At 41.9% G+C, this 25,848-nt stretch overlaps 1 protein-coding gene across 1 annotated transcript in view; it reads right to left on the bottom strand.

The window, feature by feature from the left end:
• The window catches only part of mybbp1a (MYB binding protein (P160) 1a), an 89,539-nt gene that overhangs the window by 55,625 nt on the left and 8,066 nt on the right, over window positions 1-25,848 (bottom strand). The window contains exons 2-8 of the mRNA XM_048612397.1: window positions 24,237-24,332; window positions 22,514-22,597; window positions 19,212-19,286; window positions 17,335-17,442; window positions 14,898-15,088; window positions 13,553-13,720; window positions 5,229-5,346 (exon numbers count right to left, since the gene is read on the bottom strand). Coding sequence (XP_048468354.1) covers window positions 5,229-5,346; window positions 13,553-13,720; window positions 14,898-15,088; window positions 17,335-17,442; window positions 19,212-19,286; window positions 22,514-22,597; window positions 24,237-24,332 — 840 coding nt within the window. The remainder of the gene's footprint in view (window positions 1-5,228; window positions 5,347-13,552; window positions 13,721-14,897; window positions 15,089-17,334; window positions 17,443-19,211; window positions 19,287-22,513; window positions 22,598-24,236; window positions 24,333-25,848) is intronic.

Here is a 25,848-nt window from a genome sequence, read left to right as displayed (position 1 = left end):
ACATCAAGAGCTGGGCAGAAGCTTGAAGACTAGCTGCGTAAACTTTATAAACATATCGAGCATGGGTTGACTAACATTAGGTAGTGGAGTTCATGAAACAGTCTTTCGCTAACATAACATTAAGATTAGAGCCTAGTACGTCTCTGAATGTCATAAATCATAATATTTAGTCTTACTTTGTAATAAACAGTGTTAAAAATAAGCCCAAGCATGAAGAGAGTTCTTGACCTTGCCTTCTTCTCAACTAGCCTGCTTTAAACCCAAACTCAAGGATGTCGGCATAAAACTACACAAAAACAGATTACTTGCCCAGGAACAAACAAACATGAACCAATACAGTGGTGATGCGTGATTAAGACTTGGCGTAAAGACATGAGCAGAGTTTTGTATTAAAGTTTATCGAAGATAGAATGTGGGAAGCTGGCCAGGAGTCTATAGGAATAGTCAAACGTAAACGTATGGTTCCGATTGAGGATAGAGGTCTGCACAGATTCCTTTTTAGGCCTACTCCTCTGGTCATCAGGAATTTTTAATGTTACCAAGGTGATGACATGGTTAATTTTAAGACTATATCTGGTTTTATCTTAGTTTTACCTTTAGCTAAAGAACAACAAGATTACTGCAAACTAAACTTAATCAAACATGCAAAGATTGTTCACAAAAAATTAGACTGTATAAAATAGTTATGGCTTAGACTCTAAAATCCCAAAATTAACTGAGACAAATGAATGTAACAGACTATGGTCGAATATGACAGAGATCACATCAGACAGCAAATGTGATCAAGATATGTCTCACAGATTTTTCAAATTCTCCAGACATTACTAACACAGTGGGTCACCGAACCTTGTTAAAACATCATGGGTGATTTCAACTGTTCAGCTGTGGCCACCTGGCTTTGAAACTTCCTCAAGAAAAACTCTGACATGGATTGCCGCTTTGACTGTTCATGTCATGGAGGTACAGCTTCCTTTCCTGGGCCCAGTCTCTCCTGGGAATTTAAAAGCTGCATCTCAGCTCTTACTCAAAGGCCAAAATCCAGCTTTTCAGTGACAACTGGTACCGTGTGTGGATCTCGAGTGTTCTAATCTTGCTTATTTGCACAAAGCAAATAATGCTGAGGGTTTCCTTCACCCTCATTCGCACATGCCCTGAACTATCAATGGCACTTGGCTTCATCTGATCATCCCTGCTTGTATAACTTTTCCTCAGGACTAACTCCAACACTTAGCTGACTTCCAGAACTGCTTCTGACACTCTGGCTCCACAACCCAGTGGACTTAAATCACCTTCTCAGCAGCAAAGCCTAACAATTCTTTCTTGTACCATAGACTGCCTCAATCTCACCGTCATTTTATTTAAACTAACCAAACTTCAATCACTCCTGACCTGGTTTCGAGTGGTCTATTGAAAACTTGTAATAGCCCCACCTCATTGTTAAGTGGAACTGAATTTAACAAACCAACAGTCAAATGTGGCAGCCCTTTGGAAGGGTCTGTTCCCTTAATGCTATAACGTTCACCAAGTGCTGGCTTCTACAGCATAAACTGTATACAACACAAAGGAAGAGATCATCACGCCAGCAACAAAGTTGCAAAGAGGGTTTTAGCAGCAGAAGAGCTCAGGTGGTGTTACAGAGGTAGAGTTGGGAAATCTGAGTGATGGCGTGAAATGCGCAGTTTTAAATCTCATCTAAGGGACAATTATGTCACCGAGATTCAGTCAGGCTGGTTCACAGACAGGGAGAGAGTCACTGGCTCACGAACGGGAGTGGAGGCTGAAGGCAATGATTTTGGTCTCCTAAAAATCTAACTGGATCAAAGTTTTGCTCACCCACTACTGGAAGTCCAATAAACAGAGTGACAATTCAGAGACAGTGAAGGTTTTGAGCTGATGGACAGAGAAGTTAATCTAGATCAGTGCTTTCCAAACATTCCTTTTCCCCCATTGCGACCTCATTCCAAGGCTTAAAAATTTTTGTGGTTCTTCAATGAGCAGTGGGGAGGAACTTATTAGAGCAAAGAGGGGTTTGGCCATTGCTACCTCAGATTTCATGGTCCTACTTGGGGCTCGGATTCCCACTTTGGGAAGCCCTGCTCCGAGATTCCAACATCAGGAGGAAGAAGACTGTATTAGATTTTTATTTTTATTTTCTGGGAAGCAGACCCTTGCCAACAAATTCTTTATTGAACTTTTAAGAAAAGGAAACCGATTGCACACTGCCTTTATGACCTGTCTATTTCATGTCAGCTCCCTGCTGTGCAGGGAACCCTATTTTGCGGCCACAGCATTGTAAAGACTGACAGGAAGGGGGGCCGTTTCTTCTAATGCAAGGTGTACTCCTAGAGGCCCTCAATAAAGCATTCTCTGTTCTGCTGTGTCGATTGAAGTAACTGTCTCCTCACAGTTTTACACTTCAACCACACAGGCTGTAACCACACTGGTGAAGCAGTTTCAGCAGGAGGATCTCATTGGTTAACCAGCAGCTACTGCAGCAACCAGACTACCATCACTTACTTCCTGGACGCTTTGCTAACTCGGATCTCAGGCCACAAGAGGCCAGTGGATTGACAGTTAGTGCAGGTCACAGGCAGAGTGAGTGTTTGCAGGGACAATGTAAAAACGCACATTTCAGTGAGAGAGTCACAAAGGAAGTTAAAAGGCAGCTGCTTTATGCTAATTTCTATAAAGGTCATTGAAGATCTTCACAAGTCACTACACCGAATCTGTAATTATACCACAGTCTGTATGTTGTCAGGGACCACTTGGAAAGAGAAAGGAAATACATTATAAAGGGTGGATTGCTGCAAATTGTAAAGAAGTGCTGCAGTGGTGGCCTCCAACCAAACTCCAAATATTTCCCTTCAGGTTTTCTAATACACTTCCCCCCATTTATAAGTCAGTTGTCCTCTGAAATTTCCCATTGTCCAAACAAATCCACCAAGCTGTTGAGAAATAATGACCCAATGCCATTCCTCCAACTTCAAACTAATTCAGAGCTCCAAAACCACACAACTTCCCAAATTGATTAGAATTTTAAGGCATTCACTTATGTACAGGCATTCCCAAATTCACGACATTGTCTAACCATTATTTCTGGTTTCATCTGGTCTTTCCGTACTTTTCCTAATCTTTGTGAGCTTTGAACTGCACTTTTTCATTCATTCTGGGGATTTGGGCATTCTGGCAAGGTTGACCATCTCAAATTGCACTGAAATGGCAGTGAACCAGTATAGTCAGGTAGGAAGGCCAAGCAATGATGTGGTCCTGTGTTTTTTTTTAATTATTTATTCTTCCACAGGGTGACAGGACCAGCATTTATCCCTCATCCCTAACTGCCCATGAATTGGAGTGGCTTGCTAAGCCATTTCAGAGGGCATTTTAACAGTCCAGCGCATTAATGTGGGTATGGAGTTACATGTAGGCCAGGCCAAGTAAGGACGACAGCTTCCTTTGTGAAAGGACATTAATGAACAAGATGGGTTTTTATGACAATTGACGGTGGTGTCATGGTCACCATTACTGATGCTAGCTTTATATTCCAGGTTTTATTTTATTTTTTTTACATTGAATTCATTTTTTTTCCAGCTGCTAGGGTGGGATTTGAATCTATATTGCCAGAGTGTTCAGATTACTAGATCAGGTATACGGCCGTGCCTTTACCACCTCTCTGTAAATTCTTCATGGATGGGCAAGAGGCAAATTGGACAGGTTCAAACAGTAGGCTTGTGATTTAGAGAGGACATGCATTAAATCGAGCCAGTTATTCCCACCTAATTAATGGCATTTTATTATCATTGACTAAAATAGAAGGGGCATTTTACCCACTCTGTGCTCGTGAAACTCAAATGTTACCACACACAATACTGACACCACGTTCCAATCTCCCAAGTATGAAAAATTATTTATTGAGGGAGTTAAAAGTCCTCAAAATTGACAGTCAAACAAAATAACTTAGTTAAATCTTTTTTAAGTATACACACTTCAAAAAATGCCTTCCTTATGATGATTGTATGGCCAGCATTACTGAGGCTAGTTTTCAATTTCAGATTTATATTATCTGAATTTAAATCTTCCCCTGGTGTCATGGTAGGTTTTAAACATTAGCCTGAGTTTGGGGGTTACTAGTTCAGGGACACTATCGCCCGGTTATGCTTTGCAATCATCAAGAGAAAACTCTAGACCTGTTTGAAACTCTGAAGATTTAGCAGAATGAATAATGCTGGCCCTCAGCATCAATCTTCAGATATCCACAAGCTACCGCAGACCGCTTAAGTGCACAATGGTAGGTAATTGCTACATCCCTTCTCAAGATCTGGAATTTCAACCATCATAGAGTCAAGCCAACAGGCCCTTTGGTCCAAGCAGTCCATGCTGAACATAGTCCCACCTGTCTGCTCCTGACCCATACCCCTCCAAACGTTTCCTATTCATGTACTTATCCAGATGTCTTTTAAACATTGTAACTATGCCCAAATCCATCACTTCCTCAGGAAGTTCATTCCACACACATGCCACCCTGTGTAAAATATTTGCCTCACATCATTTTAAAATCTCTCTCCTCTCACTTTAAAAATATGCTGCCTAGTCTTGAAATCCCCCATCCTAGGGAAAAGACACCTAACCATTAACCCTACCCACATCCGTCATGATTTTATGAACCTCTAAGGTCAACTCTCAACACCCTATGCTCCAGTGGAAACAAGTCCCAGCCTTTGTTTATAATTCAAACCTTCCATACCCGGCAAGATTCTGGTAAATCTCTTCTAAACCCTCTCTAGTTTAATAGTCAATACTCCTTAGTCAAAACTGCGTTTGCATTTGTCCCATACAACAGTAATTGTGACCATGGAACCAACGTAGACTGTCATGAAGAAGACATCTTTTGGACAGCACTGCAGTTAGTCCAGAGAAGGTTCACTATGTGATTCTGTGTTTGCAGGGACTTTCCAAAAGCAGAAGTTGAGTAGGTTGGACTTGTACTCATTGGATTTTAGAAGAAGAGGTGCCATCATTGAAACATGTAGGATTCTTAATGGACTTAGCAGGATAGATGCTGAGAGGGATCTCACTGTATGCAAGCGCATGCTGCATTTCCTACATTTCAAGAGTCATTTCATTCCATAAATATTCAGCTGTAAAGTGCTTTGGGGTATTCTAAGGTGATGAAAAGTACAACACATCTTCAGTGTAGAATTTCCAAACCACAAAACAAAGTTGGGCCATACCTGAGCTGAAACCACGTGGTTCCCATACTGTCGCATCACCTCTCCCATGAGAACAAGTTTAAGTTGGGGCAATGTTAGGAGTGGTAATACTGCACCAAGTAACCGGAAACACAGGTAGCTGAATGGGAAAAATAACAGAACAGACTTGCCGTTAATAGGAGACAGCTTAGTTATATTCAAGGCTATCAAATTAACTCATCAGCAGCACTTTGAGATTAAAACATACAAAATAAAAATACTTTTGTCTACTTTGCCGATGTTTACTTTTGTCTGTTGGTCTTCAGAAGGATAAGAGTTGATTTTACTGATATGTACAAGACCCTGAGGGGACTTGAGAGAGGATTGTTGCTGAAAGAATGATTCCACTTGCAGGAGAGACGAGAACCAGAGGACACATTTAAAGATGGAGATGAGGAGGAATTTTTTTTTCCCCCTCTTAACTACAATAGAATGAGGGAGGACTTGGCTAAAGTAGACTGGAAACAAAGATTTTATGGTGGGACAGTTGACGAGCAGTGGAGGACTTTCAAAGCAATTTTTCAAAGTGCTCAGCAAAAGTATATTCCAGTGAAAAGGAAGGACTGTAAGAAAAGGGGTAATCTGCCATCGGTGTCTAAAGAAATAAGGGAGGCTATCAAATTGAAAGAGAAGGCATACAAAGTGGCCAAAAACAGCATGAAACTAGAAGATTGGGAAAACTTTAAAAGGTCAACAGTAAGCCACAAAAAGAGCTATAAAGAAAAGTAAGACAAAACATGAGAAAAAACTAGCACAGAATATAAAGACAGATAGCAAAAGTTTCTATAAATATATAAAACGAAAAAGAGCAGCTAAAGTAAACGTTGGCCCTTTGGAGGATGAGAAGGGGAATTTAGTTATGGGATATGATAAGATGGCTGAGGAATTGAACAGGTATTTTGTATCGGTCTTCACAGTGGAGGACACAATAACATGCCAGTAATTGACAAAGAGATGAAGGTAGGTGAGGACCTGGAAACAATCATTATTACGGAAGAGGTAGTGTTGGGCAAGCTAATGGAGCTAAGGATTGATAAAGTCTCCTGGCCCTGATGGAATGCATCCCAGGGTACTAAAAGAGATGACGGGAGAAATAGCAGGTGCACTGGCGGTAATTTTCCAAAATTCACTGGACTCTGGGACAGTCCCAGCAGATCGGAAAACAGCAAATGTGACACCACTGTTTAAAATGGGAAGTAGACAAAAGATGGGGAATTATAGACCGGTTAGCTTAACCTCTGCAGTGGGGAAGATGCTCGAGTCTATTATCAAGGAAGAAATAGCAAGGCATCTTGATAGAAATTGTCCCGTTGGGCAGACGCAGCATGGGTTCATGAAGGGCAGGTCATGCTTGACAAATCTTTTGGAATGAAGACATTACGAGCGAGGTGGACAATGGGGACCCAGTGGATGCGGTGTACCTAGATTTCCAAAAGGCCTTTGACAAGGTGCCGCACAAGAGGCTACTGCATAAGATAAGGATGCATGGCGTTAAGGGTAAAGTATTAGCATGGATAGAGGATTGGTTGACTAACAGGAAGCAAAGAATGGGGATAAATGAGTGCTATTCTAGCTGGCAGTCAGTGACTAGTGGTGTGCCTCAGGGATCGGTGTTGGGACCACAATTATTTACAATTTATATAGATGATTTGGAGTTGGGGACCACGTGTAGGGTGTCAAAGTTTGCAGACGACACTAAGATGAGTGGCAGAACAAAGTGTGCAGAGGACTGTGAAACTTTGCAGAGGAACATAGATAGATTGAGTGAGTGGGCAAAGGTCTGGCAGATGGAATACAATGTAAATAAATGTGAAGTCATACATTTTGGTAGGAGTAAGAGTAAAAAGGATTATTACCTGAATGGTAAAAAAGTTGCAGCATGCTGCTATGCAGAGGGACCTGGGTGTCCTTGTGCATGAATCACAGAAGGTAGGTCTGCAGTTACAACAAGTAATTAGGAAGGCAAATGGAATTTTGTCCTTCATTGCTAAAGGGATTGAGATTAAAAGCAGAGAGGTTATGTTGCAGCTGTACACCTGGAGTACTGTGTGCAGTTTTGGTCTCCTTAGTTGAGAAAGGATGTACTGACACTGGAGGGGGTGCAAAGGAGGTTCACTGGGTTGATTCCAGAGTTAAGGGGGTTGGCTTATGAGGAGAGACTGAGTAGACTGGGATTATATTCATTGGAATTCAGAAGATTGAGGGGGGATCTTATAGAAACATATAAAATTATGAAGGGAATAGATAAGATAGAAGTAGAGAGGATGTTTCCACTGGCAAGTGAAGCTAGGACAAGAGGGCATAGCCTCAAGATTAGAGGGAGCAGATTTAGGACTGAATTGAGAAGGAACTTCTTCACCCAGAGGGTTGTTAATCTATGGAATTCCTTGCCCAGTGAAGTAGTTGACGCTACTTCAGTAAACGTTTTTAAAGATAAGGTAGATTTTTTTTGAACAATAAAGAAATTAAGGGATATGGAGAGAACGCGGGTAAGTGGATCTGAGTCCACGAAAAGATCAGCCACGATCTTATTGAATGTCGGAGCAGGCTCGAGGGGCCGGACGGCCTATTCCTGCTCCTAGTTCTTATGTTATGAATCTGGAACTTACTGTTCTACACAGAACAGTGGAGGCGGGCTCACTGAATATTTTTAGGACAGAGGTAGAGAGATTCTTGATTAATGAGCGAGTCAAAGAGTATCAGCAACTGGCAGGAAACAGCACTTGATACCACAATCATATCAGGTTTAAAGGGCCAAATGGCCTTCTCCTGGTCCTAATTCGTACATAGGCTTGCATTTTCCCATGAAACAATTTCTGCTGTTGGATTAAAGGAATTGTCTCAAATTTCAGCTTAGTCCTCCTGATGAAACGTTACATCCTGAAATATTAACTGACACTCTCACAGATGCTGCCAGGCTGGCTGAACATTTCCAGCTTTTCTGGACTTTATTGCAGAGTTCTGTATGTCTCTTTTGGAGAAGTACTTTCTCTGATGTTGCTGAAGGACCATCTATAGCTTGGTTGTAATTGTTTGCTGCTCATCTGGCCAGTCTATTTCTGTCTATGGCTTGCAATAGGCAGAAAGGTCATTGTAACTGCTAGCAAAGAGTCATAGTCTGAGACTAATTGTAACCATTTATAAAGTGCTTATGAAAGTGCAAATTTAACAGTGTGTAAAGTTCAGGCTCAAAACTAATGCTTTACTTTCTTTCATATTTTCTAAAAAAAAAAGTTAAGACACAAATCAAGCATTTTGAGCATATGCATATGGTAGACATGTCAGAAGGACAGGGACTGAGACCCAAGATTCTCTGCCATGTCAGGTCCTCAGGGCTACCACTAGGGGACACCACTGCTCTGCCATTGTGAAACCTACAGGCAGAAACAAAACATGGACTTATTTGAAGACACAACCTTTCAGAGTCTCATTCCTCCTTCAGTTGTCAGTGAGAGAGGTGGCATTGGACACAGCATTTATAAGCAAAAGATCAAAGGGTCTTGGAACTGATGCTGTGTTGAACAAACCTAAGATGGCTGTTAAATCTTTAGTCAGTAAGAAAGGATTAATATGCAAATTTCCAAATTTCTTTCAAGTCACTGCCCCGAGATAACTAAAGATTTTATCCGTTCCCTTGGTATACCAGAGGTGACATCCCAGGTCAGACAATGCATTTTAGGTGTGAGGCCTTGTTTAGAATCTGGCTGTTAAGACTCACCACTGTTTGGCCAGTGCTCTCAGATTCACCTCAAATAAACCATTTAAAAATTGTTCAAGCCACTGCGTTCTTTAAGTATTCACATTGTACATACTGTATATTTTACCACTTGGAAGACAACACAATTAAACAACTTGAAATAAATCACTCAATGACATTTCAGTAATGCAGCCCCTGTCAAATATGCGAACATTTCTGGAGGTATCTAAACAGGTACATGGCTGGAATTGCATCAACTTGTTGAGCGACATTATTCAAATTATTTTCTGGTATTGGCTCATATTTATACAAATTAAACACCCGAATGTTGAAATATTTCCGAATATGTTCCAAGTGATATATGAATGAGTCGTTGCTGATGTGATAAGGCTCCAAGAGAAAATAGTGAGTTTGCGGATGACAGGGAAACTGGTAGCACAATAGACAGTGAAGAAGGTTTTCTAAGATTAGAAGAGGGATCTTGATCAAATGTGTCAATGGACTGAAAAACGGCAGATGGAATTCAATCTGGATAAATGTGAAGTATTGCATTTTGGTACAACAAACAGCGGCAGGACTTACACAATTAATGGTAGGGCCTAGGGAAGTGTTGTAAGGCAGAGGGACCTAGGGGTGCAGGTACAAAATTCTTTGAAGTTTGCGTCACATATAGACAGGGTGGTTAAAAAAGCATTTAGCACGCTTGCTTTCATTGGTCAGTCCTTTGAGTGTTGAGGTGTACAAGACATTGGTGAGGCCTCTTCTGGAATACTGTGTTCAGTTCTGATTGCCCAGTTATAGGAAGGATATTATCAAACTGGAGAGGGTTCAGAAGAGATTTACAAGGATGTTGCCAGGTATGGAAGGTTTGAGTTATAAGGAAAGGCTGGATAGGCTGAAACTTTTTTCACTGGAGCGGAGGAGGTTGAAAGGTTACCTTATAGAAGTTTATAAAATGACGAGGAATATAGATAGGGTTAATGGCAGGTGTCTTTTCCCTATGATGCGGGATTTCAAGACTAAGGAGCATTTTTTAAGGTGAGAGGGGAGAGATTTAAAAAAAATGGGGGCAAATCTTTTACACAGACGGTAGTTTGTATGTGGAATGAACTTCCTGAGGAAATGGTGGATGTGGACGCAATTACAATGTTTAAAAGAGATTTGGATAAGTACATGAATAGGAAGGGTTCGGAGGGATATGGGTCAGAAGCAGGCAGGTGGGACTAGTGTAGTGTGGGAATACGTTTGGTATGGACTGCTTGGACTGAAGGGTCTGTTTCCGTGCCGTATGACTCTTATAACATGTAAGAATCGAGTGATGTCTTACATAAACACAAAGTGCTAGAAATACTGAACAGGTATGGCAAAAGACAGTTACAGTTTCAGGATGAGGTGTCCTTTCAGCAGATTCTGATACTGTTAAATGGCAAATGCACATTCACTTTCACTGAAATGCAAGAAATGTTTGTCCACCAGTTAGCAGTGACACATGATCACTCATTCACGCAGGAATAGTACCTCAGCAGCAGCACAATAAAAATCTTTCCCTAAACCCCAGTTTGATGCTGTAGATCAAGGCAATTAAAGCATGAATCGTATAGGTCAAGCTTCCCATCAGCAGGGACTACAACAAATGATCATTCCCATTTGCCAAAGGTCCTATGTAATGTCCAGAGACAGGTGAAAGCTGTAATAACGCCTCACAACCAGCACAACCTTTACAAATTTTATCGCAAACAACTTAAAAGCAAAATAATGCAATGTGGGAGATTGGAAATGAAAACAAACTGTGCTGGAGAAACTTGCCAAGTCTGGCAGCATCTATGAGCTCAATATGACTCTCCTTTCGAATCAAAGAGCAAACCTAAATTCAGTTCTGAAGAAGCGTTATAGTGCAGGCTAAGTCATTTCCTCTTTCCATAAATGTTGCCAGACCTGCTGAATTTCTCCAGCACTTTCTGTTCTTACATCAAATGCACTCCCTTGGTAGTGGGGGCCATCCAGCTTTGGTATGTCTTCAATGCATGAAAGTAGAGCTCCCATCACCCACAGTCAAGGCACTTGTGAATGTGACTAACCCACAATAATCAATGGCCAGCAAAACATTTGACAGGGTTTTAAAAGTGAAATATATTGAAAAGCAAATACCATCACTTGACACAAAACTGCAAGCAAAAATAGCTACTGAGTAGTTTAATTGGAAAGCCACACTTTAAAGTTTCTGATGTAAAAACAAGTTAAGCAGATGCAAACAATAGCTAGTTGGCCAATGGAGAAAGATAGCCAACATGTCAGGTTAATAACCTTACGTCAGAACTGGACAAAATGAGAGATGAGAGGTTTTAAGCCAAGTACAGATCCGGAAAGGAGGAGGAGCTGGGTGTGGGATTGGCGCTTTCAGACCAAAAAGCAAGGCCAGCGATAGGGTGAAAGGGTGCTATGAAATCCTGTCCCCTCGTACTTGCTTAAAACCTGTTACTGCAGTTTCTTCAATGTATAATGAAAGGTCACTGACTTGAAATGTTAGCTCTGCCTTCCACTCCCATTGTCCGCTGCCTGACCTGATTAGTTGCACCATATTTATGAATGTCTCATAAGTTAACCACTAATAAATTAACCTTTCAAGGGGGGAAATATATCTAAGTACAGCGGTTCTGAAAGAAGCAAGTTTTCAAATCCTCTGCCATAATCGACTTCTAACAAAAGTACACTCAACAATGCTATGAAAAAAACAGCAGTGCACAGAAGTTGAGCCCAAACAACTGTCTGAAATAGACCAACTTGATATGGCTGGGAGATCTACAAACACCCTGGCACTCTACTTTTCCTGGAAACTAGAGGCAACACGCATTTTAAAAAAAACAAATCAGCAAAGTCACATCTCACACTGGTTGACAGCACATACTTTTAAAAGAAAAATCAGGCTTTTTTGCGCACAGGTTTGCATGCATTGGTTCCTAAGCCATGAAATGAATAACAACAGGCTTTGTAACACAGCATTCAATGTAGCTAGTTCACTGGAGTCATGAGTTTGAAAGTTGGCTTGATGAATTTTATACTGGGCAGCAAATAGCAAATGCATTGATGCACAAGGCACTGGTTTGTAGGTCACAAAACCTACAGGATGTCACAACTTAGACATCACCTTCACTGTATATTTAACCTCTAGTTTCTCAGAGAACGAAAATGAATTATTCTGAAGCTCTCCCTTCCCTGCCTGGTCTAGGCCAGGAGACCTATTTGGCACTGAGACATACAGGCTAGAAAAGGACTAGACTGGACATGTCAAAATAAAACAAAGAACTGCAGATGCCAGAAATCTGAAACAAAAACAGAAATTGCTGGTGAAACTCAGCAGGTCTGGCAGCATCTGTGGAAAGAAAGCAGAGTTCACGTTTTGAGTCCAGGTACTCTTCATCAGACTTCTGATCATAGAGGGTCAGTATCAGCCTATGTTAGGGAGAGCAGGAAGAAAACATTAATTCTACCTGCAATTCAGTAGTCCTTCTGACAGCAGATTAGATGACCTTTGATTCTTCAGAACCTGGTGGGTAGCATTTGTCCCAGAGTTGGATTTCCAATCACATATCCTGCTCAACTCATCTGCTGCAGGAGCCTTCATCCATGCCTTTGTCACCTCTAGCCATGACCATTCCTGATCACCTTCCAATATTCCACCCCTGTGTAATTAGCGCATCCAAAACTACTCGCCCGTACCCTAACACAAACCAAATCATGTTAATATGTTGCACCTATCCTCACTGACCTACGGTGGCCTCCATTTTGGTAGTGCTAAGATCTTCAAATTCTCATCCTTGTTTTGAAAACCATCCATGGTCTTACTCCCTCCCTATCTGTGTAGGTTCCTCCCTTAATACAACCTCTGCATTCTTCAAACTCTGACATATTGCACACTCCTAGTTTCAATGCTCCATAACAAGTGTGCCTGGCTCCAAACTTTGAAACGCCCTCCTTAAAGCTCTCCAACTTTATGGCTTTCCGCAAGACCTAATTCTTTGAATAGGCTTTTGGCCATCTGCCTTAACCTCGCTTTATGTGAATTGGTATCAAGTTTGCTCAGAATGCTGTTGTCAGTTAAAAAAAAAAACCACAGGACATTTTACATTAAAAATGCTGAACGAATACAAATTGCTGTTATTGTTGGACCTATTTCAAGTTTAGGTCGTCAGAACTTAAGCACAGAACTCAGGACTTGAGCACAGAAATCAAACAGTTCACCACAGTGTTGACCAAATGAAGAGCTGCACTGATAGAGGTGCCTTCTTTTGAGCCCACTTCCTCAGGTGGATAAAAAGGATACATGCAATATATCAAACAGGAGCAGGATAACTAAACTGGGTGCCCTAGCTAATATTCGTGCCTCAACTAAAATAACTAAATCAGATTACCTGTTCAGTATCGTGATCCTGTGCACAATCTGGCATTAACATGGGCACAGTCATCGCCTAGTGTCTCAAGGCAGGCTGGTGTACAAAATCACCTGGATTTATTTGATCTATTGCCAAAAGGTTCTGCATTGGCATCCCACATTATGATTGCAAGCTCTTGACTGTACACTGATGCCACTCGGATGGTCATTATCACGTACCAGTTGGGCCCTGTCTGGGATTTGAGCAAGCCATTCTCTACCAGCTCCTTCCAGAAAGTTTCAAATGTGTCTTCCTTCAAGGTGACATGCACCAGGCTCATGGCAAGAGGGGGCAGACTCTGAGCCTTCTTCACAGTCTTGGCAGCAATTTTCAGCACCTGGATTAACCTGAATTAAAAGGAAGAAGAAACTAATTACTTAAACATGTAACAAAGCTAGACCTGGATTAGACAGTGATGTTGTCCAATTGCACTTTCAAATGGGCGAAAAACTCATGCTACAGAAATGATTCATGAGAATGGTTTTTGGGATCAGTGATGTGGATATTTTACAGAAGCTGAAGCTGTTCCCATTGGAAGAGATTCTTGAGAGGAAGTTTTCATAGAGGTGTTTAGACTGAGTGGGCAGGGCAAAACTGAAAACATTGACAGAAGGGTAAAGAACTACAGGACACTAGTTTAAGAAGAATGGCTATCAACGTAACGAAAAAATATTTTTAGATATTACGCGGTTAGGATCTATAATATACTTCTCTGGAGAGTCTTTTTGAAAAATTTATTTGTGGGATATGAGCATCGCTGACTGGGCCAGCATCTATTACTCATCCCTAGTTATCCTTGACAAGATAGTCATGAAATGCCTTCTTCAACCACTGCAGTCCATGTGGTGTGGGTAGACCCACAATGCCATTAAAGGTGGGAGTTCCAGGACTTTAATCCAGCAACACTGAAGGGCAGGTCGTGGCATAGTGGAAATGTCACACAATTAGTAATCCAGAACTACAGCTTCTTATTCTAAGGACCTGTTTGAATCCCACTACAACAACTGGTGAAATTTGAATTCAGTAAAAATCTGGAAATTAAAATTAGTCTCCTGATGGCCCATAGCAACTGGTTGACTCTCGAATACCTCCTTGGCAATTTGCGATGAACAACAAATGCTGTCCTAGCCAGCAATACCCACATCCCAAGAACAAATAAAAACAAAATTTCAACACAGGTTGGCGAGTGGCTTGGAGAGGAACTTCGCCTGGTGGGGTCATCTGCTGCCCTTGCATGTACATCCAGTGTGCTGGATGCAGATTCATTTATGGCTTTCAAAAGAAGATTGGATAGTTATCCGAACAGAAAACATTTGCTGGGTTCTGGGGAAAAGATGGGGTGTGGGACAAGGCAACAAAGTAAGGATAGGTCAGCAAGGGCAAGATGGGCTGAATGGTCCCTTTCTCTGCTATAATTGTCCTATGACTGATCACACTTAATTTATCTTATGTCATCTCGAATACCACAAACCCCAACCCCCCATCTCTCTTGGTATTATCTAATAAGATTTACAAAGTGCTTACTTGGGAACATTTTCTGATGTCACGATGACAGTTGATCCAAGCAAAGCATTCAACTTCTGGGGCTTCAGAACATTTGGGAAGCGTTGCAGTGCAACCAGCAGCAAATGTAACTGCTCCGGGCTGGTTAAGGCAGTCGACAAATCGGATTTTAAGACGTCAAACAGAGTCTCCTTGAAGACAGCCTCTGGGGTCTGCAGCAATACAAAGTGGTCATTCAAGAATGAGTGCTGTGTACCATCCTGCGCTATTAATTTACTACTTCTTTGCCAATGTAACACACATTCTTTCAAGATGTCATTTATTTCCTAGGATAAGGTAAATAATTCTTTGATAATTCAGCCAAGTGGCATAGAATTTATGGCATTGCAACAGCACTAGTATGTACAAGCCTTCTCCCCATCCAACTTCACTTAACTCAATCAGCACAACCGTCTATACATTCATCATACTAAGTATAGATCCACTTAATGGATCTATACTGACTATTACATTTGCCCCTCATGGTGGCAAGTTCCACGTTATAATCATTCTATGGGCAAAGAAGCTCCTCATTGGATTTATCAGTGATGCCCCTTACCATTCATTCAGGGGATGTGGATTTTGTTGCCAAGGGGCCAGTGTTTACTAGCCATCTCTAATTTCCCTGGAGAAGATAGTGGTGAATTGCCTTCTTGAACCACTATCATCCCTGGGGTGTAGGACACCCACAATGCTGTTCAGTAGTTCCAGGATTTTGACCCAGCGACACTGATGGAACGGTGATATATTTCCAAGTCGGGCTGGTGAGTGGCTCGGAGAGAGGGCTTGCAGGTGGTGGTGTTCCCATGTATCTGCTGCCCTTGTCCTTCTACTTGTCAGACACCCCCACAACTGGAACCATTCTCTACATTTACCTAATCAATCCCCTTCATAGTTTTAAAGAGCTCTATTAGGTTAACACTCTGCCTTTTCTTTTCTGGGAAAAAAAACCCTAACCTGTTGCACATTCTTGATAGTTCTGGCATCATTCCTGTTAACGGTTTTGCATGTTCTCCCATGCCTCTGGTCATGGGCAGTGTATGACCCATGACTAAAAGCCTTTGAACAAAAATGCATCATAAGGCATTAGGAATGAGTCCTCAACAGATCTCCATACACATACTGTTCTTCAAGTATGCAACTTGCCTCAGAGGGTGTCTTGCTATTAAGACTTCAATTTTTGCTGAGTACTAATTAGATTAGAAGTAATTATTAAGCTAGGCAGTGTAATGGAGCTGAACTAATACAGCCAGCTTACAAAAAATTAAAACACATAGATAGAGTTGCTGACTTATTACAGATGTTAATTCATATCATTTACTCTGACACCAAGTAATTGCTTATCCTACGGCTAGGCCAGCAGTAGTCACTATTGTAATATGCTTCCAGTCACTCCATATGCTTGAGGAACTCCCGCATAACTCCACTATCATTTTAAAAACTTCAATTAGATTACCACTCAGCTACCCAAACTCAAGGGAATAGATGATGACACAACTTGTTCACAGTTAAAACCTTTAAGTCGTGGCTAATCTATTTTGTACCTTCTCACTCTGAAGTGAGGTAATGCAACCTCCTTCAACAATTTTTGTTTTTATGTTGAATAAAACTTATTGTCCCTCTTTATATGGTTTCATTGATGGACTTGGGTACATACTCTCAAGTTCAGAGATCAGCAGAGAAAAGCTTAGGGCATAGCATATTTCCACAAGAACTCCACTTATCATATCCTCTGATCAGACAGCACATCCATCATCCATTCTGTCAATGACACATTACAGTGAAGTCCCAATGTTCACTGGAACATGTTCCAAAGTAAAGCATATTTGGTGATCTTTGCAAATGGTACAAAAGACTGACCGTGCATGTGCAATATGCAATGCACATGCTCCCAGACAGTTATGGATGAGCAAAAACTGGAATTGCAACAGGAATAAGCATAATTAAATACCCACAGCACTTATAAAGAGACACTGCTGGGACACTTTGTTAGTAAACAGGGAACAGACATGCGGAATGCTGCAATCCGTAAATAAATCAATTATCAAGAAAATGATGCGTGTCTGATTTAATTCTGCAACATTTGGCTTGAGATTCAGTTTTCACCCATATACCTCCTGGCCAATTGCTAACCTACATTACATGCTTACTACTAATTCTGTGTTAACAATCTGTTGTAGATGAACTCATCAAATGCTTTCTTGATATCCATAGCGACGATGTTTGTGGACACTTCCCAACATCCTTCCTGCCCCCACCCACAAAGCTAGTGCCCCACATCAAAGAAATTCAATGCGATTAATTGAGGGATGATTCCTAAAGAGTCTCTAAGCAACTCACAAGAAACTATTTGTTTACAAACTAAGCTATTCAAGAACATTACACAGAATACACTTCACTGATATAATGCAAGCCTTACCTCAGACAGGATGTCTACCATAGTTTTGTGGGGCAAATTCGAGACATGATTTCTAAACGGAGCAAGGCTCTGCAGCAATTGCATCGACTGCAGAAGTACATTTGGCTCCTAGCAACAAACAATTTTGAAACACTTCATTTTTTTGCACACGAGTAAATTAAATTAACAAGACCAACACATCATTACAGTCCTAAACCCCAAGAAAAACCAGCCATTTTGCCAATCATGCCACAATTGAATTACAACACATAATTAATTAGACATGTGCACGCAAGGCCATGTACCAAAAACATGTGTGAATGAGGCAGTGAGAAAGCATCTTCAGAAAACATGATGAAAACTGGCAGAATATGCAACTATGAAAAAATAATGGAGAAGAGGAACCAGAGAAACTATGGGGTTTGGTCACTATTATAAAACCGGTGCTGTGCTGACAGGGGGAGCAACAGGGAAGGACAAAGAATAGATGTCAGGCATGATTCAAGTGACAGTGGGGCATAATGACTGAGTTAAAGGTGGAAGTGAGAGGAGACAAGGAGAAGTGGTCCACACAGCACAAGCAATGGAAGAGTAGGCACAGATCACAGGAAACAAGTTAGAATGAGTAGATGCCACAAAAAAATAGGTTAGATGAGGTTAAGAATTGAAGGCAGCAAGTAAACTGGGCATTCGCTGGAATTTCACAGCATAATTTTACAGAGAATCAAAGTAAAATTCTTTCACTTCCACAAAAGAAATGACTGGAATAGTAGAACCCAGTATACACTGCAGTATCTACCCAAGGACAGAAAGGGCACCACTGGTGAGGGACTAGAGTTGCACAAGGGCACTCATAGGGGCTTTCCTTCCTTGAAGGACGTTATTGAACCAGATGGATTTGTAATGACAATCTTCAAGGTTTATGAGCACTTTTACTTATGATCAACATTTTTTTTCTTTTGTTTTCATTCTTGTTGGTTCCTTCCTCTCTCTTTTTTGCTTTCAATCTAAATTTAATGCCTTCTCTGTCATAATGCACTTAATTGATGAAAGATGAGAGAGCTCCACAACAGATCACACGAGTTTGCAAGAACTTTAGTGTACAAGAAAGTTCCAAAAAAGGCTTCAGGGGTGTAGAACTAAAAACTGGAGGTTAGAAGCAGTGGGTTCAGAAGGATAATGTGTTGGGAATTTAGGAATTCCATTGTGTGTGTTATGATTTTTACTGTTATGACCCCTAAATATTCCTGGTTGAGCACTTTACTGAAACACTTCTACCATTCTGATAGAATAATGCAAGTAAAATTGATCTTGATTTAAAAAATGGCAAATGCAATCTACAATAACAGTATTACTAACGGAATTTAGTTGAGAACTTATGTACACTGAAACCAAATAATGATCTTAAACTCCCTTAGAAGAGTAAACAGCTATCTGCCTCAATTCCTTGCTTCCCAGACCACTTCCTGATCATTCAGACATCAATGAAAATTAGCCCATTCACTGCCATTAAAATGACTATTAAGACAGTTAACTAAGAACGTCTGGCAGATTTGAATTTGGTAACTTGTGACATATTGAATTAGCAGCCCTGAGATTTATACTGGATTATCACTAGGCTGGTAGTTAAACATTAAACTGGGCATTCGCTGGAATTTCACAGCATAATTTTACAAAGGATCAAAGTAAAATTCTTTCACTTCCACAAAAAAAAAGACTGGAATAGTAGAACCCAGTATACACTGCAGTATCTCTCTGCTTCATTAAACAAGCATCATTTGCATTTTAATACCAAGGGTTGATTCAGAAAAGCAGCATTAAGTGGATCTGAAACACTCGTTCACACATATTAGCTGTCACTCATTGTCTCAGAGGCATTTAGAAAGGTTGAATTTTACCTTTGTGAGCCGTCCTGACTGCGAAAGTGCCAAGACACCAAAGAGATTTCCAAATGCAGCATTCCTGATGAGTTTCTGGAAGACGAAATATAGCAAACTGAGTTACCCAGTGTTGCACTAGATTTCTGGACACTTGTATATTTAATTCTTCCTGTTCATGTCCTTTGCATCAACTTGTTGGCGGGTAATATTGGAGACCTGCCACACAATCTATCTGCCAGCAAGTTCTAGATATACCCAAGTACCAATCACATGGTCAGTTTTGCAAACAAAAACACTATCATATCATGTGGACCCCAGGTCCAACTTACTGTCACTAGATTATTCTTTAGAATGTTGATTTTCACTCTGATCTCAACTATTAATCACAGTAACAGGGATCTAATGTCACAAACAAATAAAACTGACATAGGTAATACTGATCCTACCAGGCAGGTTCCAACCATACCAGATTCTTGAATGAGAACTGTTGCTTTTTCTTTATTGGGAGGGGGGTCATGCATGAATATTTCACAACACAAAACCAAATACATTGTCACGTCTGAAAACACTAGTTTTCTGCAATTATCTCTGACAGATCCTACCAAAGACACAGTGTGCCAACACACTATAAGCGCTCCAAATGAATACAGAATCTCCTCCATCCTAAGTTTACAATTAATCTTGAAAAGCAGAGTAAATGGTTGGAACCTATCGATGCTTTGGAATGGAGAAGTATGGATTATTAGAAGCACAACATGTATTTTGAACTCTAAAACTAAAGAGTGATGCTTACACAAACTAAAAACAGATGCAATTAACAAAACAGGTTACCACCAGAGTCTTAACAGTACTGATTCTGGCCAATGGACACATCATACCTGCTCCATTTCACCACTAACTCTCTTGTCACCTGCACTGTTGCTTAACTCATTCAATTGCTTCTTTGACATCAGGATTGGATGAGTAGAAATTCCCTCCAAGCAATATTGGCAAGTAATATTCCAGTCGTTGATCACTCCAAACTCAATCCCTCTCCCTAGCAACAGTCTGAAGTTAACCAAAGATAGTAAGAACTGCCGATGCTGGAGTCTGAGGTAACACAGTATGGAGCTGGAGGAACACAGCAGGCAGGCAGCATCAGAGGAGCAGGAAAGCTGACGTTTCAGGTCGAACTTCCAGAACCACAGAATTAGCATGGCGCAGAAGTAAGCTATTTAGCCTAACATGTCTCTGTTGGCCCTTTTAACTTAGTATTTTAATTTAGTATCAATCTCCTGTGTTTTCCATAACCTTGCACATTAATTCCATTTAAATAATCATCCAAAGCCCTCATGAAAGCCTAATTGAACCTGCCTCCACCACAGTCCCAGGCACTGCATTCCAGACTGTAACAAGCTGCTGTATTAAAGTGTTTTCTCACCTCACATTTGCTTCTTTCACTTTAAAACTGTGCCCTCTGGTTTGTGATCTTTTTACAAGTGGGAACAATATTTTCCTACGATGTCCAGACCTGTCATGATTTGGAAAACCTCTAACAAATATCCTTAGTCTTTTGCTCTCCAAGGAAAAAAAAAGTCCCATATTCCCCAAACTTTCTTCATACTGAAATGTCATCTCTTGGAACCATTCTCCTAAACCTCTCTGTACTCTTTCCAATACATTCACATCCACCATAGCTATGCATGATACGCCAACTGAGGTCTAACTAGTGTCCTCTATAGGTGAATCATAACCTCCCTGCTCTAGTACTATATGCTTCTATTTATGAATACTGCATGCTATTTTAAACAACTCTCTACCTGCACTGTCACTTTTAATGACTTAAGCACATACGCCCAGGTTTCCCTACTCCTGCACACCCATTAAAAGAGTACCTTTCATTTTATACTGTTTCACCAAAATGTTTCACCCCAAACTTCTCCATATTGAACTTCATCTACCATCTATCTGCCCATTCCACCAACTTGTCAACGTCTTTTTAAAAGTTCTACACTGTTGCCCTCACAGTTCAGAATTCTTCAAAATTTTGTGCTGTCTGCAAACTTTGAAATTGCCCCATTCACCCAGGACCCAGATCATTTATACATCTGTAAAAACAAGGGTCCAAATAACAACTCCTCGGGAAAATATTCATTAACCATGACTCTGTTTGCTATCCCTCATATTCATGCCATCACTAGGGCTACCTATTTCCACCACTGTAATATTGTCTGACATTGCCGCTATCAACTATATTTAAACAGTTATTCTACATACTACACTCCATGAACTGGAATCCATCCTAAATGCTAGTGCCTGTACACTAACTTGCAACAAGTCCCTTTTCCCATCATTGTCTGCTTGATGACTCATGTTGGCTCACAACCAAGCAATGTCTTGATCTTAAAATGCTTCTCCATGTTTTCAAATTCCTCTCTGGCCCTGCCACTTCCAGTGTCTGTCACCTTCTTCAACACCATGATCCTCTGCGATATCTGCGCTGCTCTAACTTTCTTCTTGCGAGTGTTCAATTGTAATTAATCCACCATTGGTTCTCGTGCCTCCAGTTCCCCCCGAAACCTCTCCACTTCTCTACCCAGTTTTCTTCCTTTAAGATAATCCTTAAAACCTCCTTGTTTGACCAAACCTTTGATTAGCTGACCTAATGTCTACTTATTTGGCTCAGTATCATCCTCCATTTTATAATACTTCTGTGGGGTACCTTAAGACTTTACCTTTAGTTAAAATGCTACATAAATAAACCTTGTGGTTTATCCTTGCGGGGAAGACATAACTAAAGACCATCAATATAAGACAAACACCAAGAAGTCAAACAGTAAATCTAGAAGAAACTTCTTCAATGACAAAATGTTAAGAAAGTGAAATTCACCAGCATAGAAGTGGTTTAAACAAACAGTTTAGATGCATTTCAGGTGAAGCTAGACAAGTATTTGGGGAGAAGGGAAAAGATAACTTTGTCAGCTGAGGTCAAACTAACAGGTAAATTTAATGAGACCCAAGTTGGGCTGAATGGTCTGCTTCTGAACTATATAATCCAGTATATAGGTTTCCAATTTGAAGTTTTTCATGACTCTAAAAACATCTGAAATCAAGCAAAATATGGCAAGTTCAATCCTTGAAGAAATTTTCAATTGTAATATTTTCTGGATTGCTTCTGATCGCCCCAGCTGTTTCTGAAACCTGAACCAGCAGTTTGCATTGGGGTGCTGTTTACAGGCATACTAAACAAGTTTTCAAAGTAATTTCATGCTTCTTCTTCATCAGCTGCTGTTGCTACATCTAAGGCCAAGTACAATTGAGAATCGGATACTGCCACTCACCTTCTTTGCTTTTGTTATATTATGTTTCTCTTTGATCTGCTCCAGGACTGTCTGCAGACGGATATCCTCATTGTAATGCAGGAGCTGTTGGAAAATAAATTAGCAAGATGTTACAACTAGCGAAGGATTGTATTCGATGCAAAAACAGAAGAGTACATTCATAAATGGATCATTGCCTCAGCCAAACTCATGGAACAGTGCCTCAGCCAAACTCATTGCACTGTCCTAAACTCCTGCATTAAACTACATTCTACTGCTTCACTAACAGCACTTAGCAACTGGCTCAGGCACTCCGAACATAAAAATGCCAGACCCTGCCCCAACCCTGGCTCTTTCGTAGACTCTGTCCAAGTTCTGCATGTGACCACAATGGGAGAAACAGCATTTTTACTTCTGGTGGAATCAACAAACTTCAACAAAGGACTACAAATTTGGTCTCTTTGATGTAGTAAACCATACAATAGAGTTTCACAGAAGCACTGGCAAAACAATAGATTGCACCGAGCCAGAGAAGATGCTCAGACAAGTCGCTGAAGGTTTGTCTGGACGACTATATAGAAATGAGGAGGGGAATGAGGCAGTGGAGGTAATGAAAAAGGATGTAAATTTTTAATCACTGTATTGTCGATTCAGGAGCCGTCGAAAGTCAGTGGGAACATGAGTGACGAATGGTAAGGACCTGATGCAAGTCAGGAGATAAGCAGCCGAGTTTTGAATGAGTTCAAGTTTATGGATGGCAGAGGACATCCAAGAGAGAAGTGCAGTAATAAAGTCCAGAAGATGCAAAGGCATTGCTGAGGATTTCAGCGGGAGATTGCCAGGCTGTGTGCTTTCCAAAGGCTATGTCACAAAGTGGGATATTAAATAGTAAATGGCAGAACTCTTAGTAGTATCACTATACAGAGGGATCTAGATGTACAGGTCCACAGTTTCTTGAAGGTGGGTACACAAGTGGAAAAGGTGCTCAAGAGGCATATGACATGCTTGCCTTCATCAGCCAGAGCACAGAGAATAAAAATTGGCAGATCATGTTGCAGTTGTATAGAACTTTAGTTCAGCCACATTTGGAATATTGTGTACAGTCTGGTCACCACACTACCAGAGAAGGATGTGGTGGCTTTGGAAAGGGTACAAAAATGATATACAGGATATTGCCCTGTTTGGAGGGTATTAGCTCTAAGGAAAATCAGACAAACTTGGTTTGTTTTCACTTGAAGGTTGTATGAAGAGAGGTGACCTCATAGAAGTTTACAAAATTATGAAGGTTGGAATCTTTTTCTTAGGGACATAGGTTTAAGGTAAAAGGGGGTAAGTTTAAAGGAGAGCTAAGGTTTTTTTTTAAACAGAGGGTGGTAAGTGCCTGGAATGCACTGCCAGAGCAGGTGGTGGAGGTGGATACAATAGCAATGTCTCAGAGGAATCTTGACAGAAATATGAATAGGCAAGGAATAGAGGGATATGGACCACATAGAGGCAAAAGGTTTTTAACTTGGAAAGGCATCATGTGTCGGTGCAGTCTTGATGGGCCAAAGGGCCTGGTCCTGTGCTGTACTGCTCTTTGAACAGGAGCAACAACTGAATCGAAGAGAAATCTTGGTGCTGTAGACAGTTGTCAGGTTTTGCAGTTCCAGGACCAGAAATTAACTCGCTCCAACGGTGTACTCAGTCTGTTAGTTGTAACAGCTCCATGCGCATAACATGTCTGTTAAACCAAGAGACTGACCTGTGCCAGGGCCAAGCTGAAGCCCGGACGGGCTGCTTCACGGGTTGCTGCCAGTCCTTCAACAAGTCGCTTGACTGCATATTGTAACTCATCATCCTGAAAACAGATAGGGAATAGTTACTAGATATTCGTGCAGGAATGTGTCCCTAATGAACTAACCCCAGCTCTAACCTCTAGGGGCAAATACTGAGATACTTATAGCAACTAAATAAAAGGAACAGAGAAGGGGATAGTGAGGACCACGGACCACCCAGGGAATAACAGGCTGTGAGTTGGGCAGGGTGGCTGAAGGAGATGGATGGAGATGTGAACAGATGGCCAGGGATGCTTTTGGGGGCATGTGCTTCAACAGCAACCCCGGGTGGCATTAGCAGTCCCTGACTCCATGGAGTATCTTCACGCCAGAATATTCATGCCTGTACAGGATTAGAGATAGGGATACCTACATTCGAACCGGAGCTCCTGGTTCCTCCACCTTTCGTGAACCCTACACCATGGCTTGCTTCCCCCTCATTTCTGACACACCCAACTCACCCGGCTATCCCTGACAATCAGTCCTCATCTCACTCAATGATCACCCTGCAGTTTTCAACTCTCCCACACAACTTTGCCCCAACCTCCTCACTCTGCCCTCAATTTCAGCCTTTCAACTTTGCACAATCCTACACTCTCCGGCTCCCTGCATCCACCAGTCTTGCACCCTCCTCACCCCTGGTCCAATCCCCACTCCTCACCAGCTTGCACACTCTCTCTCTCTACCCCCACCACATCCTCAGCTCCATCACATGTAACTCCCAACAGACTCGCTTTAGCACCCAGCAGGCTCAGTCTCCTGCTCTCCAGCTCCCACTCTCTCTCCTATTCACCAATAACCTCACCATCCCTTCTCCGTCTCTCCTGCACCCCTGGCAAACACCAAGCTTTCTCCCTGACTCCCCCAAGTTCTTTGCTTCTTTCTTCCCCCCAAACTGCATTCTTTTCCCTGCCCCCCCACCCCTCTGCCCCTTTCACCTACTTCCCTTCCCCTTCACCCTCTTCCCAATTCCCCCTCCATCTTTACCCAATGCCTCCCAAGCCACTCCCTCTTCACCCTGCAACCCCCTCCCCCCCCAAACCCCACCCCCCCCCTCTCTCCCCACATCCCTCTCACCCCGCACTCTCCCCACATCCCTCTCACACCATACTCTCCCCTCATGCCCTCTCACTTCCACCAACCCCGTCACCCTGCTCTCCCCCGATTCCCCTCACCCCGCTTCCATCTCTCTACCCCCATTCCCCTCTCTCCCCCATCCCTCTCAGTCCATGCTCCCCTCATCCCGCTCTCCACCCCCACCCCACTCTCCCCCAAATCCCTCTCACCCCGTGATCCCCCCATCCCCCTCACCCTGCTCTCCATCCCATTCCCCCCATCGGCCTCTCCTCCCCCCATCCCTCGAACCCCGCGCTTCTCCCCAATCCCTTCTCTCCCACCATCGCCCTCTCCTCCCCCATCCCACGCTCTCGCCCCCATCCCCCTTCCCCTCCCCAATCCCCCCCACCTCAATCTCCCCTCTCCACCTATCCGCCTCACCCCGTTCTCCTCCCCGGGCCTCTCAAGCCGCTCTCCCCCCCC

The sequence above is a fragment of the Rhincodon typus genome, chromosome 26 (genome assembly GCF_021869965.1).
Source record: "Rhincodon typus isolate 14 chromosome 26, sRhiTyp1.1, whole genome shotgun sequence".
Taxonomy (NCBI): Eukaryota; Metazoa; Chordata; class Chondrichthyes; order Orectolobiformes; family Rhincodontidae; genus Rhincodon; species Rhincodon typus.
This window is presented reverse-complemented; position numbering and strand designations above follow the sequence as displayed.